The sequence below is a fragment of the Oxyura jamaicensis genome, chromosome 2 (genome assembly GCF_011077185.1).
Source record: "Oxyura jamaicensis isolate SHBP4307 breed ruddy duck chromosome 2, BPBGC_Ojam_1.0, whole genome shotgun sequence".
Classification (NCBI taxonomy): Eukaryota; Metazoa; Chordata; class Aves; order Anseriformes; family Anatidae; genus Oxyura; species Oxyura jamaicensis.
The window spans coordinates 118,141,173-118,160,841 of NC_048894.1; the positions used below are offsets into that span (position 1 = coordinate 118,141,173).

General features: G+C 38.8%; 1 protein-coding gene across 7 annotated transcripts in view; it reads left to right on the forward strand.

Annotated features, from left to right (window-relative positions):
* Positions 1 to 19,669, forward strand: part of RP1 (RP1 axonemal microtubule associated) — a 217,760-nt gene that overhangs the window by 82,460 nt on the left and 115,631 nt on the right. For all 7 annotated transcript variants that reach the window (XR_004748453.1, XM_035318571.1, XM_035318573.1 and 4 more), the window contains exons 23-25: positions 1,479 to 1,537; positions 1,862 to 1,906; positions 5,587 to 5,750. Coding sequence is in view for 6 of the 7 variants with exons in the window: in XM_035318571.1 (XP_035174462.1) it covers positions 1,479 to 1,537; positions 1,862 to 1,906; positions 5,587 to 5,750 (268 nt within the window). In the remaining variant the exon portion in view is untranslated. The remainder of the gene's footprint in view (positions 1 to 1,478; positions 1,538 to 1,861; positions 1,907 to 5,586; positions 5,751 to 19,669) is intronic.

Below are 19,669 nucleotides of genomic sequence, written 5' to 3' on the forward strand. Positions count from 1 at the left end.
TCTTTGAATTTCTTTTGGATTTTGTCAGGAAAATTTTTAAAAAATAGTGATAATTCTACTTGTCTATGTTCTAAAGATTCTATTTATTTTTTCCTGGAAATAAAATTGCTGGAATATTTGCCAGGGATTGCATTGACCTTTTTCCTGAGGGTGTCACAACCATTTGTTGTTTATTTGCTGAATCTGTTCCTGCTGTGGCAGATGTCTCTTCAGTCCTTTGCCAGGTTCATGCTACTCTTTGGTGTGAACTCGTCAGGTAGGGTTGGTGGGAAGGGGCAGTGTGGGCACCCAGGAACAGAACTCTGGCACTGTCTGGGGATGAGGCTTCAGAAACTGCACACTTGAGACTGCACACTTGAGACTTGCAAAGACTTTTGCACCTTTAATGCATGTACATGACCTGATAAGCAACAGAACTGCACAGAACCTGATCACTGGATATGGAGGGTAAAGGACGGGAGGCCTCTGCAGGTGGGATGGGCAAGCATGTGTGCCACAGATGAATGGTGTTGTGTCATTGTTAGGGACATGGAGAACAATACACTTGCAGCTTTGTATCTTCTTGTTAGCCTGCTCAGGCTCTCATGGCCCTGAAACTATGTGGTCATGGTGCTGCTGCTCTTCTGCGTACCCCTTTTCCTCTGGGCTTCCCTAAACATCCTGTCCATTTTATGATGGATTGCAGACAAGCTTCATAGGAGACTCTGAAGGAATTAGGTCATTCCTGGAGAGTCCATGGGAGTGGACCTAGCAAAATAAAAACAGCAGCCCAGAAGCTTAATGAATGTATTTTTAGTTTGTAGAAGAGCGGTGTGTGTACATGTGCATGTATGTGTGTGTTTTGTTTGGTTGATTTTACCAAGAAGGAGGAAACTAAAAAAGTTGGTAATATATGTTCTGAATAAAAGGATTCAAAATAGTGATTAACCTAGAGTAGCAAGACTAGAAACCTAGCCAACATATGCCTTCATTTATATTTCTTCAGACTCATCTATTTCTCCTCAGCTGGTAGGGAGAAAAAGGAATTGCAGAATTTGGTTCCATCTTTGTTTTTATCACTGAACTTTGAATCTCTGAATTTACAATATAGCATGATAGATACACATAAATTGTAATTAGCATTCAGACCATAGTACTGTTTCCCCCTCCTCCCTCCCCCCCATGTTCTTTTTAGCTATACAAATTTTAAGCTATGCAAATAAATGTTTGTGCCACATGAGTCCCTTAGGGACGGAGGTATATTTTTATGTTTCCACAGCTCTTACATTTGCACAACTATAATTTATTGTGTCAAATCCTAAATTTCTACTTTACCATCTATCAAATCAACTACTAAAGTTTTCAGAGGTTGTATACCCTTGCTGTCCCCTTGTATTTGGTATGAAAGTAAAATGTGGATAATTCACTTATATTGCCATATGGTGGAAAAAAAAAACTGATTCCTACTGGCTTTCTTATTTTTTTTCTCTTGTTTTTAGGTGGCTTCCATTTATGTCCCAAGGTGTAATTCATTCAGAAATTTATCTGTATCCTCAAGGTAAGTTTTAATGTTACTCTATGGAAGTGTTATCAATAAGTTGTAGTTATCACTATTGTAAAATCTCTGAAGAAATTTAGGCTGAACATAGACGTTATATATCAGGGTTAACCATTTTGTGGCTTTTTTTGTTATATTTTTAAGAGGGTACTGTTTGTATTTATATTGCATTATGGTGTTAGTGAGGAAGTAAGGGATGGAAAGTTTTATTCTATCAGCATGAAGGCTTGAATCCAAAATGTCTTTCATCTCTTCTTTCAAATCTTTTCTTTAACATTGAAGGATAGATCCTTTATTAACTGCATTTTTGTTTTATTTTGGCAGACATTCAAGTAAATCAGCAGCTTAAAATGCAACAAGAAACAAATGGTAAATACTCTTGTTTTCTGTCTTTAATGAAGACTATTTCTATTTCAGAACTAATTGCTTTACACACTCATTGCCATTTATATTTTAAAACATGAATTACAGCAGAGTTTAATATTTTAGTAAACTCTGAACTTCACATTCTAATTTAAACAATAAATCACCTGATTTATGCTTTTTCTTATTCTGTATTTTTTCTCTCCAATAATGTTATTTTTTCTCCATTTACTTGAAAATTCACTTTTTTTTTCTATTATTTTATTATCTATATTAATTTCCACTTTTTAAATTACCATTTTACACCATGATTCTTTCTCCCAGATTACATGTAGGTTTGTACTCACCATTAGCTTTACATTTTCTGTTTCACCTGTGATTTCATATCTGTTCATGTTGACTTTTCCATCCTTGCAACCAGTGCAGATTAAATTATGTATCTTAATAACACATAACCTTTTCTCAGCTGTGAAAAGTGCGGTAGGTTGAACAACAATTTATAAGATGTCAGGAGAAAGTTTGAAAATGTTTATTCATACTTTATTAAATCCATGGAGACACAAATAACTTGTTTTAAACGGCATCTCAATGGAAAGCCATTAATTATAAATTTTGTATCTAGTTGTTTTTACAAATTATATCTGAATCCCATTCTCTTCTTAAAATCTTTATTTTGAATGAAAACTATATTTGTCCTTGCTCCTTTCTATGTCTTTTTTTCAGAAGGTTTGTATTTTCAATCTGTTCATCAGTCTTTGTGCCTTACCTGTTCTGCTTGCCTTTATTCCATGAGGTCTGCACCTATAGATCCTTCTGTACATAATTCAAATGAGTCTGCAGTCTTTCTTGAATTTACAGATCTCTTCTTTGTGTCATTTAAGCTACGCTTGTCTGGATATATTATGCTTGTCTGGTATATTAAAACCTGCAACAGATGCAAATTCCTTTATTAACCTAACAAAAAAGTGACAACAAGAGGGAGTAGGCTAAGGGTATATTTAATTGGCTTATCTTCAATGGAGGTGGGCTTGGACTTGCAATTTTGATCACAGCACTCAGAGTTGGTGAGAGAAATATCTTTGTGCTCTCCAGAAGACCTGATCAGCTTTGTTATTGGCAAAACTTATCCACTATCAAAACAGGTCTGTTTTATAGAAACATAAGATGTTGTCAGTGTCCTCAGTCATGGTTGGGTAGCCAAAAGCATATGCACGAAATAGCTTCAAGTCTGGGGCACTTCCTGAAATAAGGAACAGTGGGAAAGAGACTTGAAGCTTGGTATCCATACCTATAGGGAGTGCTGTGATTACTGAATGAGTGTCTGACCTGAGATTTTGTTCACATTTTTTTTCCCATGATTTTTTATAAATATCAAAATTTAATTTAATTTTTATTTTTCCCAAAACAGAATTATTTACTGGGCAGTAGAACTTTCTAGTGTATTATACTGTTTCTAATCTATAAAGGAAAAAAAAATAATATAGAAAATCATCCATGGCAAGGTACCATTTTCTGATATCCCTGGACATACACTTGGTGTCAGGTTGAACCTTTTCTCCATGTGTCCTAAATGAAAGTCATCTCATTACTCATTTTTTCATATTATTTTCTCCTCAGTGTGTAATCCTCATCAGTAATTAAGAAGAAATTGGTCTTCTACCTCATCAGAATCTTTTATGCCAAAGAGATTGAGAATTACGTGTTTGCAATATTTACCATTTCCAGTTTTTATTTGGAACCATGAAGGAATGCCATGAGAATTTCTGGCATCAAGGAGATAAGAAAATTTAGGGTCTTTCTCCTATACTTACATTTTCCTTCAAACACAAAGCCCTGTTTCCAGAAAAATTAGAAGCCTCAAAGTCAATATAGAGCAGTGCAAGCTAATTTATTTTTATTTTTTTATATATTTTGGGGGGGATGTTTGGTTCCTTCTTTTTACCTTGAGAGTGCATTGCATTCAGACTGTTTTACTGATACTACACTTACTCTTTGGTGGCAGCACTGCTGTGGTAGCTAGCTAAAATATACGGTCTCAAGAGTACTAACTGTTGTTTTGACACTGTTTTGCTTAACAAAAGAGAGACTTGGAGAGAGCATAATAGAACAGAAAAGGCCATCAAAAACACTTGAGGTATGATAAATCAGACAGTGAACAAGTCCAAAATAAAATAAATTCATTTTGCCGTATTTAAAATTAATGATTATTTCTGAATGAATTTTGAATATTTCACTGTATTGGAGGAGTAGTGGTCATATTTTATCCTTTGTCTATACCATTCCTCATAAGCATGAAGTTGTCCTTATTTTCCAGCCACATAGTCTGAAGTGACATATTTTAAAGAAATTAATATTATACTGCTGGAAAACAGTAGAGGCTCTTTTTTTTTTTTTTGGTAAATGAGCTCTTTGAAGGGGCAAGGAGCCTCCTCTCTTTGCAAGGAGCCTCCTGATCTTTGCTTCAGTGTATAGAAACTGTTCACCTTTCTAATTGATCTTAAACCTTTTGTAGTCTGGTACTATAGTTCTTTTGTCCAAAAAGTGGGTATATAGAGAAAGCTGTAGGGTTTTAAATTGTCTAAGGCATAGAAGGGAAGAGGTTGTTACAAGCTGGAGACTGACAAGTTTCAGTGGAAAATAGGGTGATTCACTTACGTGTATCCAAAAATCTTCTGTCACTTTTCAGAACGAGGGTTCAGCCAGACCTCAAGAATTTGGAAAACAGGACATGAAACTTCCTTGCTCCAGTTCAGTCTTCATGGGACAATTTACTAATGGATATAATGGGGTTGGCCCAAGATGTATACTTCCGTCGGACAACAGATTTAATTCATGCAGGCACTACCAGACATCCTCCTATTAATAAAACCACAGTGTACACTGTGGCATTTATTTATAAAATGACTGTGGGCTGGTATTTCATTTGTTGTTTGCCTTGCACAGAATGAATTATAGTCACTAAGTGGAAGTTGTTTCACACAAGAAAAAGCTGAAATCAAAAGAGAGGTGGAGAGCATCCAATCCCAGCTTTTCAGATGTAGAAATGCATTTTCCAATTATGTATAGTTGTTTTTCTTCAATTAGATTTATATTAAGCTACTTTCAGATACTTACATAACTTGTGTGCATTTTCTGGAGACAGAAGACATTTTAGTATCAGGGAAGCTTTATATAAAATGATTTTCTAAAAAGTCCTCTTCTAGTTTTAGATTTTTCTCCAAAATCATTTATTTCATGCCAATCTCAATGTCATGCAATCAATCCAAGCAAACAGAGCTCTTGCTGATGTATATAAAATGAAAATTTGTATGCAGTTGGGATGCTTTGATACTTTTTCTTGTTGCATTTCTTGTTTATACTCTTTGTCATAAACCAAATTCTGGAGGATGAGCTTTCTCTGTGACATGGGTATTGCTAGAAATCTTGCCAGGCACAGTGTTCATATTTCCAGCATTAAAGATTGATGAGGATTGCAATGTACTGAAGTTACACACCTTATCTAAGATGAGTTTGAATGATGTAGTATTTAGCCAGCCTTCTATTACTACTCCTAGCATCGTTACTTTTTAAGTGCACATTGGTTACAGTTCCTGGGTTAAAATATGCTTTTATTTATATCATCTAAGTAACTTGCTCCATATCAGTAATGGTTATAAAAGCATTTTTATTTTATTTTTACTTTGCAGAAGGAGACTGGAAGATTACTGTAGTCACTGGGGATTTTGAAACAGCTGGCACAACAGCAACAGTATCCCTTTATGCTTATGGAGAAAAGAAAGCTTCTGGTCCTATTATTTTGGGATCTGGGAAACACCAGCTGTTTAATCCCAACAGTGAAGATACATTTAAGGTACAGTATGGTTTTTACATAAACACTGGAGAATTCAAAACATATGCAAAATAGCTTTTCTCAAAACTGGATAATAATGATAACAAAAAGGATTCAAAGCAATGTGTGTATAAAAGAATCATTTAACATTTCTGAGGGAGTGGTGGACTTTTATGATAGTAAGATTTGAATCAGCAAAAGTATTCAGAACTGCATCAAGCTGACATGCCTCTCAGAATCTGCTTCCTACTTGCATTTGTTTGATGTGCTAGTTTTAACTAGACATTGTTCATTTGCAGACTGAAAGAAATTTCTTTGGTTGTTTATTGTGTTGAAATAATAAGCTATGGCTAGTATTACATACCTATCTTTGGAAGCATCCACTGTAAATTGTTCCATGGACTTCTTCAAGGTTTCACTGACAGACACATGCATGCAAACCTTTTCTGGGATCAGATAAGGAAAGGGAGGAAGGATAGAGACTAGAGTCAAGTTGTACCTCGTTGGATAGATAACTCAGGTCATTTAGACTAGCAAAGTCCTACTTCTCCAAGGAAAAGGGAAGGGATTGTAACCCTGAAAGATGCTTCAGAAGCCTGACATTTCCCAGGGAGTTTCCAACTTCCTACAAGTTCCCAAGTTCCTCTAGTTCCTTAGGACTCTATTGCAATTGTTAAAACTGTAATATATAATTTAGGTTGAAATAGTTTATGCATAATAAACAGATGAAGAATCAGCAACAGATGTGATGGAAAGTTTCTCTGATCTTATTTATTTATTTACACCTCAAACTGAAAATAAATCTGTAAGTTCTTGCAGAAGCAAGTCAATGGTGGCCTTCCCTTTATTTTTATTTAAGTTGCTAATGACTTGGCTAAAATTTCCAAATAATGCTGGGTTAAAATTATCTCATATCAAAACAGGAAAGTGTAATCAGTGTTCATCTGCCCCTCTGAAAAATACTTCTGTCAATATCCTTTTAGCAGCAACGCCACTTTCTGAGGTGGGAGGCTTTTCTTTTGAAATCTATCTTTCCAGATATGACTTCTTGTAAGTATTTAGTTTGATGAAGCACATGCCTAATGAACTTGAGAAACTATCTATCCTTCCATTTTTTTAAATGTTATCTAATGTGATATGAGGGAGAGGCGGAGTGGGGCAACCAAACGCACAAGATATCTAATGCCAGGGAGAGGCACACAGCTGCTTTACTCTGCTTCTGCTGGATTCTGTGTCTACAGTGCAGAGAGTTATTTCTCAGCATAGGAATTTCTGTCTGAGAGAACAACAAAACAAAACAATACAACACAACACTGCTTATGGAGAAGCAAGTGCCTGCCTTCTTTTTGCCATTATCCTCACCGTACAAACTGAAGCAGGTATCTTTTTCAGTCCTGGTGAGGAGAAGACCCTCATTTCAGCCTCAGCTTTACATCAGAAAAAAGCCTTAGAGAGTCAAAAAAAAAAGTCTCAGAGATCCTTGGTCTGTCCTCATACCTGTGGGGTTGTTTGATGAGTGCTGGCTAATCCTCAGCTAAGGGAATGAAAAATGAAGCCATCTCTTCCCCAGATATTTCTCTGCAGTTGTCAATGAAAAACTTCATCAGGAACTTCGCCTGCACACATCAAACCATTGGTTTCAATGCATATGGCTGAAAATTTGTCCAACTGTCTTTCCCATCCTGAGCCTTGCTTTTGCACAGAAAGTTGTAGATTCTAGGAATCTCTTCCACAAGCATTTGCTCAAGAGATGAGGCAGTGAGGTACCTCTGAACAGCAAAGCTCTTATGGGCTCTGAAGGCTGCAGCTGTTTGGTAAATTCAGCCTATCTTGTCAGTTGCCTCCTTCAGTGTTTCCCAGCTGGAGTAGGTTGTCCTCAGATGGGCTCAGCAGATTTGGCTCAATGTAGATGGCAATGCTACTGTAGCTCATCCTGCTGGTTGAGAAGTTGGAGCAAGTTGGCTGGTGTGGTGGAACAAGGAGAGCAACTGCTTGAGGAGGACAAGAGTGGCTCTTGGCAATTTGTCAGCCACTGTGAGGTAACATGAACATAACAATTAGATGTTACCACGATATGTCACCCAGGCTTTTTTAAGGCACATGGAAGCCAGTAGCTATGTTTCACAGCTTTCAAGGTGCTCTAAGCAACCTAGTGGCTTCCATGCTCCTGCACCTCAGGTAGGAGGCACAGAATTGTTTCTCAGCTCCTGATTTCACACAAGCCTACTCAAGGGAAGCCTACATGCCTGGTCTAGAGCAGAAAACACAAGTTCTTTTAAAAGGAGACCATTGATTTTCAGGCAAGCTCATGGCCTTTACCAGCCCCTCTGTAGTAGGCAGATTGCTGGCTAAACTTACTCTTTCATTCCAACTGCTCTTCCTTGCTTGGCTTCTCCAGAGGCCATGCCCAGTTTTGGAGGAAATCCTGCAATGCCCAAACCTCCAACTGAAGCTTTGAACGCTCCCTCTAGGACCACCAAGAGCATCCCTGAAACTCTGGCTCATGAGGAGGTATGTGGGAGGCAGCTACCTGCTCCTGTGTGTACCCACCCATCAGCACTGAGAGCAGGGAGCTGCTGGGCTCCATACCAAGCAAACTCCCATTCCTCTAGTAACTGCTCCTAGCTCTTCTGTGCTTTCTGGTCACCCCAATGTCTCTGTGTGTCTCCCTGAGGAGGTGACAGTGAAAGAAACTGAAACTAGTTTTCCATGGGCGTGCCAGAAATCAGGGGCAGAGCAAGAGGGACAGAAAAGCAGACAGGACAGAAAGACACCAGGTACAGAACAGCCTGACTGTAAGCAGAATTTGGCTTTAGCTTGGGGTCCCAGCTAGGCCTAATGCAGCCCCTGAAGTGGGCCCCTGTGGGCCAACAAGGAGCTCTTACAGCTCCAGGTCAGCAGCACCCACCTTCAAGACATGCCAGCAGGTATGTAGACTGGCTTTGCAACCCCACATCCCCTCCACTGGAGGGCCAGAGGCAGGAGAACCTGAACAGAAAGAGCTGTGCTGAGGAGCACATCTCCTTTTCTTCTAGGCTCTGGGTTGCCTCATGTGGGGCTGCCTCGCAAACAGAGGTGACCAAGGGCCGGGCCACTGCACCAGACCTGAGGTATGGGAAGGAGCCAGGGGTGGCAAGCCAAGGACCTGGCCTGCAGGCCTGGATGGGTGCAGGTGTGTGCTAGGGGCAGGCAGCCCAATTACCCATCCCCTGTGCTCCTCAGGGCCTCTTCTGGGTACACTACCTCTCAGGAGGAGTCAGAGTGATGGTGGCCTCTTGCCGGGCTTGCTTACCTGGATGGGCTGGGGCTTATGCTGCATTGAACTGCTGGGGGTGGCCCAAGTGTGCCATTCTGCATCCAGTGCCTGATGCCCTTGCGCCTCTCTAGCAGTCAAAGAGCATTGCTGAGCAAAGGGCCAGGGCAGCCTCTGCCTCCTCCTGGAGCTTTCTCCTGCTGCATGTGGGAACAAAATGAAAATCTCCAAGTGAAAATCATCTGGCAATTGCTCTTGGACCTTTCCTGGTGTGCAGTGCAGTGCTGAACAGTGTGGCAGGACATGCAGGGAGACAGCATTTAAAGCTCAGACTCAATGGTTTCTGAGGCTCCTGAGAGCAAATATGCAAGGACAGCCCGTCCCCACCCTGCATTGCCCTGCTGATGCTCTGCTCCAAGGGCTGGCAACAACAGAGGCTGTGTATCCTTGGAAAACATTCGGCTGCCACGGCCCATAGGCTTTGCTCTCTCTTGCAGGGAACATCCTTACTTGCAGTGCCAAACGTGCATGGAGACACAGGACAAGAGAGCACGGCCACTGCCCACTTAGGCACTGTCCCATTGCCACTGAGTGCAATGGAGAGATGTTATTTGGGAATATTATTATGAGATTAGATGTTATGTGGGAGCCTGAGTGTTCAGATTTCTCCTGTGCAGTGATGAGGACTGACCTCCTCTGCAGGAAGTGGAGCAGCAGCTCCAGTTCAGCAGAAGTGCCTGCTTGCAAGAGGAGGACAGCAAGCCATTCTTGCCTTTCTTCAGGCACTCAGCTGATGGAGCTGGAACAAGAAAAGACACCCACAAAATGGCAGCAGGCTGACTCCTTCATCAGCAGTTCAATGGAGAGAAGGCAGGTCACCCTGGCCCCACTTCGCTCCTCCTGCTGGCCTGTGCACAGGGAAGGTCCAAAGAAAGAGCTCTGCAAAGCCCAGGCTGCTTTTTCTCTCTCCTGCTGGCCAGGGGACACTTAAAAACAGTCCTCAAACCCCAGGCTACACCCCAACAGCCAACCAGAGAGCAGCACTCCATGGACAGCTCCTGCCTAAAATGTGCTCGGCTGCTTCCCTGCACCTCTCCCTGATGCGAAATGGGGAAAAAGAAGCTTTCTCTTCCTGCTCCCCAGAGAAACAAGCTCATGGGCTCTCTACCTGCATCAGTGGGAACAGCAATAATTCAATGTAATATAATAGAAAAAAGGACAAATGTTATCCACAAAAGCAGTCAATACACTGTGTCATTTCAAGATCTCTTTGGTCACAGGTATAATTGCAAAGAAATGACAGACAAATGTCCCACAAAAAAAGAGGAGAGACAAAACTGTACTGGAATAATCTTAATTTCAAACAAACAAACAAAAAACAATATTAGTAGTTGCATAGAAAGTACAGTTAACTGCATAGTAACTGGTTTTCCTAAAAGTAAATCATAAATATTCAGTAATGTAAAGAATCATGAAAAAGAAAGTTATTAAAACTTGAGTAAATCAAAGTGTATTCTTCGTATACCCCTGAGATTTTGTTGCTCATCTAGAACTTGATTTTGATGTTGCTTGCATTACAGTATAAAGGCAGTATAACATCATTAAATTTGGTTACCTCTGATTACTGTTCTTGTAAATTAGCTTAAAAACTGTTTCACCTCCAGTATAATGGAGGTAGAATGTAACAGTGCCCTTAGAGACTTTGATCTGACTGCAGCATATGAAATTCACTGAAGATAATTTAGAGTTGTGTGAGAGGAAGAGTTATTATTTCCAACTGGAGTCTTTGGTTCTAGGTTCTCACAAGACAGTTGTGTGTAAATTGTCCTATATTTGCTCTTGTGGCTTTGATATTTTCCTACCAGATGGGAAAGTCAGGGAAGAACAATATGGGAAGGGGAAAGAAAAGGAATTTAAATTTGATGGATTTCCCTTTCTGCTCTGTAATTGTTCCAGTGTGTTCAAAGGATCTACTTCTAGGCTATGGTTTTCTGATTCTGTTACTATTCAGGCATAATTTTTAGGGAATAATTTTTCTGTTGAGAGTCATTCCCCCTCCAACAGAGGGACATCAATCTACCGTAAGTTACAGCTTCTATCAGAACTATGATATGTTTCCAGCATTTTCCTCTGGTGTCATAACAGTCTCTGAGTATTTCTCAGTATTTTGAAAATACTGATTTTGGCAGTATGTTGAGTTGTTCAAGACACTGAAACTTTAATTATATTGTAAATTACATTCTCCAGAGCTGTGTATTCTGCATCATCATTCTTTGAAGCATGGTGGATTATCTTTTATGAGTGTACACATTGCTTGATAAAGAAATGCTTTTCACATGTTTTATTTTAATGTTTGGTTATGCCAAATATTCCCTTCTGTGTCCCAAAGAGAAGAGAGCAGAAGCCTGTAAGCCTATTATCTTCCCTAAAAGCCAGCTACAATGTCTCAATTTTTATTACTTCTATACAGAATAATTCCCTACAAGCTCTGCTCTTCTAGTAATAATGAAGTCAGTAAAAGCACTGGCTGGTTCAGTAATTCTACTTTCTACAAAATACTGTATCCTAGCCTTACTGAGAGCGGCAGGAATTAGTTCCTCCTTAGCAAGGATTCTCCCATGCCTTGCCTTTTGACATTTGCTTCATTGTCAGTTTTGGAGTCTCTTTAGGGCAATGTTGGTCCTACTGTCCTCAACAAATTGTCAAATTTATCTTAAATGACAATATATTAAGCTATTAAGAGTGCTGGATTTTTTTTTTCCTAAGAAATATTAAAAAAATTCACTATAGTGAAGATATTTTACAGTCAGTGGCTGACATTGTAAGGAGGATGGTTGTTCCATGTTTGCAAGTGTGGAACATGCATGATATTTCAGGAGAACTGGACATTGGGATCCATCACAAGTGTGAATTGTGCTCCAAGAGTCTGTTTCTATAGCTTGTGAAGCTGGCCTCATAACCAGTTACACTATTTAAGGTTTCTTCATTTGTATGAAGCACCCTTTAAACACGGACATAATTTATATAGTCTATTACAGCAAAATGTCAGAGAATAATTAGGTAGATGACAAGCAAGCCTCCTCCTCATTAAGTTTAACAAATACAGTACTCCTATGATGAAGTTGCTAGAGGTGTTAAAACCAGCTTTTTTTCCTTCTAGTTATATTTACGTTGTTTGTGAAGAATTGTGTTCATCCGGTGCACTTTATGCTATATTGCATCTCATGATGGCTTTATACTTAAAAGATTATTTGTTGTTTTTCATTTTGGTTTCCTTCAATTTACATAAAAGTATCACTTGTTTTAAGTAATCTGTGCATTAATAATTAACATTACTTTCTTTAGAATCAGCCTTACAGACTAAAAGAATCTGTCATGTTTCAGTGCATGTCTTTCATTCCTGTACCTTGGATCCATATTCGTTGTTTCATCAGTCAAAACTGAGATGTCTAAAGTAAAATGAGAAACAGTGCAGAGAAAACCAAATGTTATAAAATAGGTTGTAACAAATCCATTTTCATGCTTTTCCTCCCATTGTTAAAATAAAAGAGCTTGTAATGAGCTCAGTGAGAATTCTTCCTGAGCGGGAAGATTGTAAAAGTGACTGTGAGCACTAATGTAGCTATCCACTCTCTTAACCATGGGACTGCCGATGCCTAAAAGCTAGGCATAGCTTGTGTCCTGCTATTTTCCAGCTGTCCCTGTTTGCCATAATGGCCACTTAGGTCCAGAGACTGTTGAATAAAACCCAGGCTTTACTCAGATATGTGTAAGGCAGCATAAAACAGACACTGCTATCTTTAACTCCATTTGAAACTCTCCATCTCTCTACTAAATCTGTATGATAACAACATGAACCTCATTCCATACTCAGATAAAAGGGAGAAGTATGTAAAACTATCTGCAGCAGCTACAGGCTGTGCACAAAGCAAAATTTATCTGGTTCCAAGAAAGCAACATAGAAGGAATTGTAAAGAGTTCACAGACAAACTTGGAGAAAAACACAATTCAACTCATCTTCAAGGAATGAGGGGGGGTGAACATGGTATTGCTTCTTCAGTAATTCTGCAGTATAGGGCTCTATAAAATGAGCATATATATTCCATTTTAGCTAGTTTCTTGAGATAACTTTATGTCCTGTTACTCAATTTCAGGTTCAGTCTTTCAGCCATACATCTATAATTCCCCCCCACCACTACCTTATGACATTGCAACTCCAAGGTGCAAACATATTGAAAAAAACCTGTTGGTGTCTCATGTGAGTCCTCTCTCTCAGTTTACACTATCAGTTTAGTCTCCCTGGTCAGCTTCAGGCAGTTATATCTGAGATTCTGTGACTTTGGTTTCCTTTGCTAAGGGTCTACCTGTTAAGATCTCCTCCATTTTCCTGTGTCAAGGGCTCAAATTCAAACATCCATACTCCTGTCTTGCCTTCCCCTCAGACATTTTCTAGTTTATTTGTATCCATATACCTCCCATCGTCTCAGTATCTGAGCACTTTTCAGAAGGGAGAAGTATGACTAATGGTTATGGCTTATTCTCTCATTCTTAACTCTTAAAAATCAGTTTTTTTATGGGCTTGGCATGACTTTATAAAGATAATATACACTTTTAAAAGTACAGAGCTTGTGCTAAATATAGTGAAATCAATGCATCTTGCACTGATGGTCTCTACCTAACATGGCCAGCTCTTTGACAGTCTGTCTTCTGTGAAAACGATTTACACTGCAGGGATTGCAGTGTATAAGGATATACACTGCAGGATATACACTGTAGGGATTTCTTAGTGCCACAGATGTTGAATCTGGTTCTCACCTCAGATATAATGATGTCAATAAGGTGACTCCATTGCACTGAGGTCTGCAGAACTGCAGAATAGTTGATGTTAGAAACTCCTACCTCCCTGATCAAAGCAGGGTCAGCTAGAACAGGTTGCTCAGGACATTGCTCAGATTTTTAATATCTCCCAAGCTGGAGATATCTCTACAACCTCTCTGAACCTCTCTGGACAATCTGTTCCAATATTTGACCACTCTCATCTTTTTATTCTTTTTTTTTTTTTTTTTTTTCTTTTTTCCCATATGTTTAAGTGGATTTATATTTCAATATAAATATGTCTACTAGTGCCAATTGCCTCTCGTCTTGTCATGGGGTACCACAGAAAATAGCTTGACTCTGGCCTCTTCATCTCCTCCCTTCAGGTATTTATGCACATTGATAGCATACCCCCTGAGTTCTTCTCTTCTCTAGGCTGAAAAGCCACATCTCTCTCAGCCTTTTCTTATAGCAGAGGTGCTTCAGTCCCTCTGTCATCTTCATGGTCTTTCACTGGACTCTTTCAGTATGTCCATGCCTCTTGTACTGGAGGTCCCAGAACTGGATGCAGCACTCCAGATTTATCTCATCAAAGCTTAGTAGAGGAAAATGATCTCTTCCCTTGACCTGCTAGCTGTGCTCTTCCTTCTTCAGCACCTAAGGTTATTGGCCTTCCTTACATCAGGATAAAAAAATATCTTTTACTCCCTAGGAAGGCAACACAGGGAGCCTGATGTGCTCCCAGTAGCCTACACTGTTGAGAGAAGGCACCGTATTCAACTGTTGGATGTCATATTTTTTTTTCAGGGCTGATGACTTCATGCCTGAGTGATAAATATTGCTGTAAATCCAACAGGAGATGACAGACATATTTTGCAGAGGTTGGTTCATAGTCTGCCAGGTTATTACAGAGTCAATGGTCAAAAGGAAAGTAAATCAGAGATCCTGTCCTTCTCCAAGGTTTTGGATTGAGGTGACTGTTCTGTATGTACCTTCTCCATGAATCTTCAGATTGTTCAAAGCACTGTTATGTGCTCACCAGCATAATATTTCTTATGATCCATCAATTCTTCATTCATAAGTTGCTCTCATCCAATCACAGCATCATCCTGTTAGCACGATGTGTGTGCATGTGGTGAAGGTTAAGTAGAGCTTAAGTTTTCTTACATGGCCAGACCTTTGTTGAGCTTTGTTACAGCCAATGCTGTTTTGCAATTTCAGTTCACATCCTGTGGTAGGCAGTGTTTTAATTCCCCACCTATTGTCAAAAGTTTCACATCCAGTAAAATACTCCTGGTCTAACTTGGAAAACTGCCAACCACTCAAAAAAATCTCAGTTATGGAAGTAGCTACATTCTCCTAATACAGAAATTTCATGCTTATTTTTAAGGCCTGACTCCCTGACACTATAAATACTTGGAGCTGGCATAACTATCCACAATGAGAATGAAAAGAGTTCTTCCACATCTTTAATGTTATTCATAAAACATTTTCCTGTGTTGTACTTCAGGGTGGAAAAAACAAGCTGTTGGTACTGCTAGTTGAGCAAGTAATGGTAATGTGACATTTTCTTTCTCTAATTAACCTGGAAATAGATAATTGGCATACATTTTAGTGAAGAGTAGCACATTGTTATCCTATATTGGAAGGTCAATGGAATGAATATGATATGGAACTAGCTACAGGATGAAAAGAGGTTGAGGGAACTGTAAAAAAAATAATAATAATAAAAAAAAATGTGTAACTCTCAATGTGCAATGAGCAGTACTTATTTACCAAGTTTATTTGTATGACCAAAGCAGGTATGAAGTGGGAAAAAGATAATGTGTGGCCTGCAAACGTACTTCTTACATGTCTATATCCACCTTTTTCGTTAGGCTATTAAGATATGAACATCTGTGGCATATTCTGATTCTTGAGGTAATGCATAATTGTACCAAGTTCATTGACTACAATTCACGAAAAGGCTGAGTTCAGAGTTCTGGAAAATGCAAGCTCTGTGGGTGGACCATGGGTGCTTTGCTGGTACATCCGTTATGATATTTTTAGCAACATGTGCCAGCTGCATGTTCACGAAGTAGAAGTCTTTTACATCCAAAGATTTCTCCATTATATTCAGATGCTGCAAAATTTAAACTAATGGAGGATTTCTCATCCTTTTGGGAATCTGCAGAACATGACGTCTCTGAAATTCTGTTAATGAGATTGCTTTACATGAAATGAATAACTGTCTGTCAAATATAGCCTCTAGCAGTTGTGGTAGACATCACGATTTTGGTGGAGCCACTCCTGAAGTGTTGACTTATACAAATGATTTTCATGCTAGCCTGAGCTTATTTCAAAGAGATTGCAGAATAGTGTCTGTACGACAGGAATATAGTGACATTATTTTGCTCCGTCCACTATATAAAGAGATAAAGTCATTACATATATTCTTTCCATGCATTTACTGAAGTATCTTTCCACTGAACAATCTCTTGTTAAGCTCTTACTTTACTTTTCACTTAGTTAAACATCTCAAGTACATGAAAATAGGTCATACTGACTTCACTCAAAGTATCTGTATGCTAGAGTATTTGCATAGCTCATTTAGAAACAGAATTAAAATCTAGTCCTTGTATTCACCTTAGGATTAACTTCTTTCTAATAAATCTAGATTTTATCTTAGTGAAAAAATGTAAAATATGAGCTTTTCTAGGCTTCAATTTCAAAAAGTAAGGCCAAGATTTCTAAGGCACAGTTTAATGAAAATGTTCGCATTGCCTTTGTGGAGAAGAGAATTTAATCCTATGTTTTTACAAAAAAATAAGTAGAAGTAATGAGCAAAGCATACAATCAACAGGCAAAAAATGCTATTACAAAAAGAAAATACTACAAAGAGAATAGAATTACTGGGATTATTGTACTCACAAAGATATTAAGGTTATTAAGCGATGGCAATCTCTCTCACATAAGCATAAGGGTCAGTATGAGGCCAAAATGTCCATTCTCTTCAAAGCTCATCACAGAAATTGGCACAACTCAGCTGACACATCAGAAGGGGTTTCACAGTCAATCAACAAGTGAGGTGTAAGTGGTGACTCAAATAGTATGTAAAACCATTCTGGGAAGGGTCTGAGGTTAGCATCTGTGAGAAGACCTTCTAATAAGCAATCCCTACGAAGGTCAGCGTATCTGATGTTTGTGATATCTAGGGTCTTTTGCCTAAAGGAGATACCTGTATTTACAGGCTGTTGTTAACATTGTGGGACTTTGGGTCTCTTTATGATCTATGCATGGCTGACCAAAGCTAAATCAGAAAGGCAGCTTCATGCCCCAAAACTGTTATCTTTTAAACTTTAGAAGTTTAAATTTCCATCCATGTCCAAACTCTACTGTATCAAGTTGGAGATTTTACAGGAAGATATATGCTGAATAAACTAAACTTTGAACTGTCACAATGCTTTGACCATGTTCTTTGTTTGAGGATTGAATATCTGATGATTTTGTCAATCCTATTTATTTTTGTATAGACCAGAAAAGATTAAACTCAAGCTGCCACTTTTGCTGCCACACTTCTGTTCAGTGGCCACCAGTATTAGTGTGCCTGGAGAAGCAGTACTCTCGGTCTGAGGGACTATTGTGTTAACTCAGATATAGTTCCTAGGACTCTAGCAAGTTTGCTCAAGCCATTGTAGACTTATCCTAAAATACATCTTGTTTCTGTTTCCTTGTCATTTATGAAGTTTTGAGTGCGTACAGCATCTGTTTACAGTGGTGGAATACGTTTATTATGTTGACTGTTTTTCAGCACATATACAATATATTCACTTGAACAACTTGTTCTTATTCTTCCCTTATTCTGCTAGCATCAGCAGAAATTGCATTCCCATATAAACAAGAGACTAGGTAACTGTAAATGACATCACATTATCCATGAGAGAAAATACTAACTTTGTACAGTTAGCTGGGAGATTTACAACTGGTGATTTTTGACTGAGTTATGGGAAAATAGCAACCGACCCAAAATGAGCAGAAAATTTTACAAAAAATATACAGAATTTTGGACTTGTGCCTTCTGAGAATCTCAGCATTTGTGAACAGAGCTTTGCAGTGTCCCTGTGTAAGTGTTGCCCTTGTTGTAAATTTAAGAAAGTGAAGCAGAGGGCTATTGAATAATGTAATGTTTCTCAGGAAGCCTAAGGCAGATCCAGGAATAAAATATAGTTGTCTGATTTCTAGACTGGTGCTTTAGTTCTGGGATCCTTCTACATGGGTCTCTACATGGATACTTACTGCATTTCTGTTAGAAAGGCTATTTCCATATAAAATTCTGTTACTTTTGCAGCCATGAAACTATAGTAGAGAACAGCTAGAATTAGTTTTTTTTTTTTTTGTAAGCATGTTGTTTACTAGGGCAACAGAGTCAAATTTGCTGTACAACTTTTTGCAGAATATGCTGGGTGTGAAAGTAAATTTATAAATGTCATCCGGTGTTCAAGACATGCAGATGTTCAAGATGAAGACTGGCTGGGAGAGGTGGGTTTATTTAGCCTGGAGAAGAGAAGGTTCCAGGGAAACCTTATAGCAGCCTTCCAGTACCTAAAGGGGGCCTACGGGAAAGCAGGAGAGGGACTTTTGTCAGGTATTGCAGTGATAGGACATGTGGGAATGGTTTTAAACTAAAAGAGGGGAGATTTAGTTTAGATATAAGGAAGAAATTCTTCACTATGAGGGTGATGAGGCACTGGCACAAGTTGCCCAGAGAAGCTGTGGATGCCCCGTTCCTGGAGGTGTTCAAGGCCAGGCTGGATGGGGCTTTGGGCAACCTGGTCTGGTGGGAGGTGTCCCTGCCCATGGCAGGGAGTTGGAACTAGGGGATCTTTGAGGTCGCTTCCAACCCAAACCATTCTATGATTATATGATTTAGTCAATAATGGAAAAGAAGGAACAACCTCAAGATACAGTGCTTACAGTTGGCAAAATAATATTAGCTCAACTATATTATATGAGTATTTTCCTCTGCATTTCACTGCAAGAGCAAAATTTGACATATATTTGACAGAATTCCAGTTGGCAAAATGTAATGTGTTAAGGAAGTCAATACCACTGAGAGACCAATGTGATATCTGTTCTGACAGAAAGATAAATTGTTCCTGCCCCACGACTACAACAGAAGCTGCACCTAAGTCTGTAATTGTATTATATTTTCCAGAACATCATATACAACTGATTTGATCTCAGCTGTTGTCATCCTTGCCTTAATTTCCACACAAGAATAAACATGATATTTTTTGGCCCAAGAATGCCCTTAAACAATTAGTCAGAAACATAAATATTATTAAACATGTTTTTAGATTGTCAGTGTTCTGTATTTTTAATTATTTTTAAGGGACCTTTCAGTCCCAGAAGCATGCCATTATTTATAATGGCTCTATGTTCCTGCACAATTTACCATTCTAAAAATCTCATAATTAAAAACTTTAGTAGTAGTCAAAAGCACACATACATTTGGCTTGACACTTTGGACAAATTCACAATTAGCACATGGTCATAACTTCCTTAACGTTGCTATATTGTGTCCTCTTTTAGAGGCTGGATGTTAAGGAGGGATAGGAAGCACGGGAAAGACACAAATACAGAAATTTAGAGATGCTAAACAGGATGTTAGTGAATCTAATCAAACTGTTTGCAAATAGGAGTGTCTCCTGCAGAAACATAACCGTCTGGACAGTGCTTTTTGTTCTGTATAGATTTTTCTGGAAACTCCATTTGATCAATTTTGGTGGGTTACTTATCCAGTGTTCCTTATCCAGTAACAGGAAGTCCTTCTATTTCAAAGTTAATCTTTCTTTCTTTCTTTCTTTCTTTCTTTCTTTCTTTCTTTCTTTCT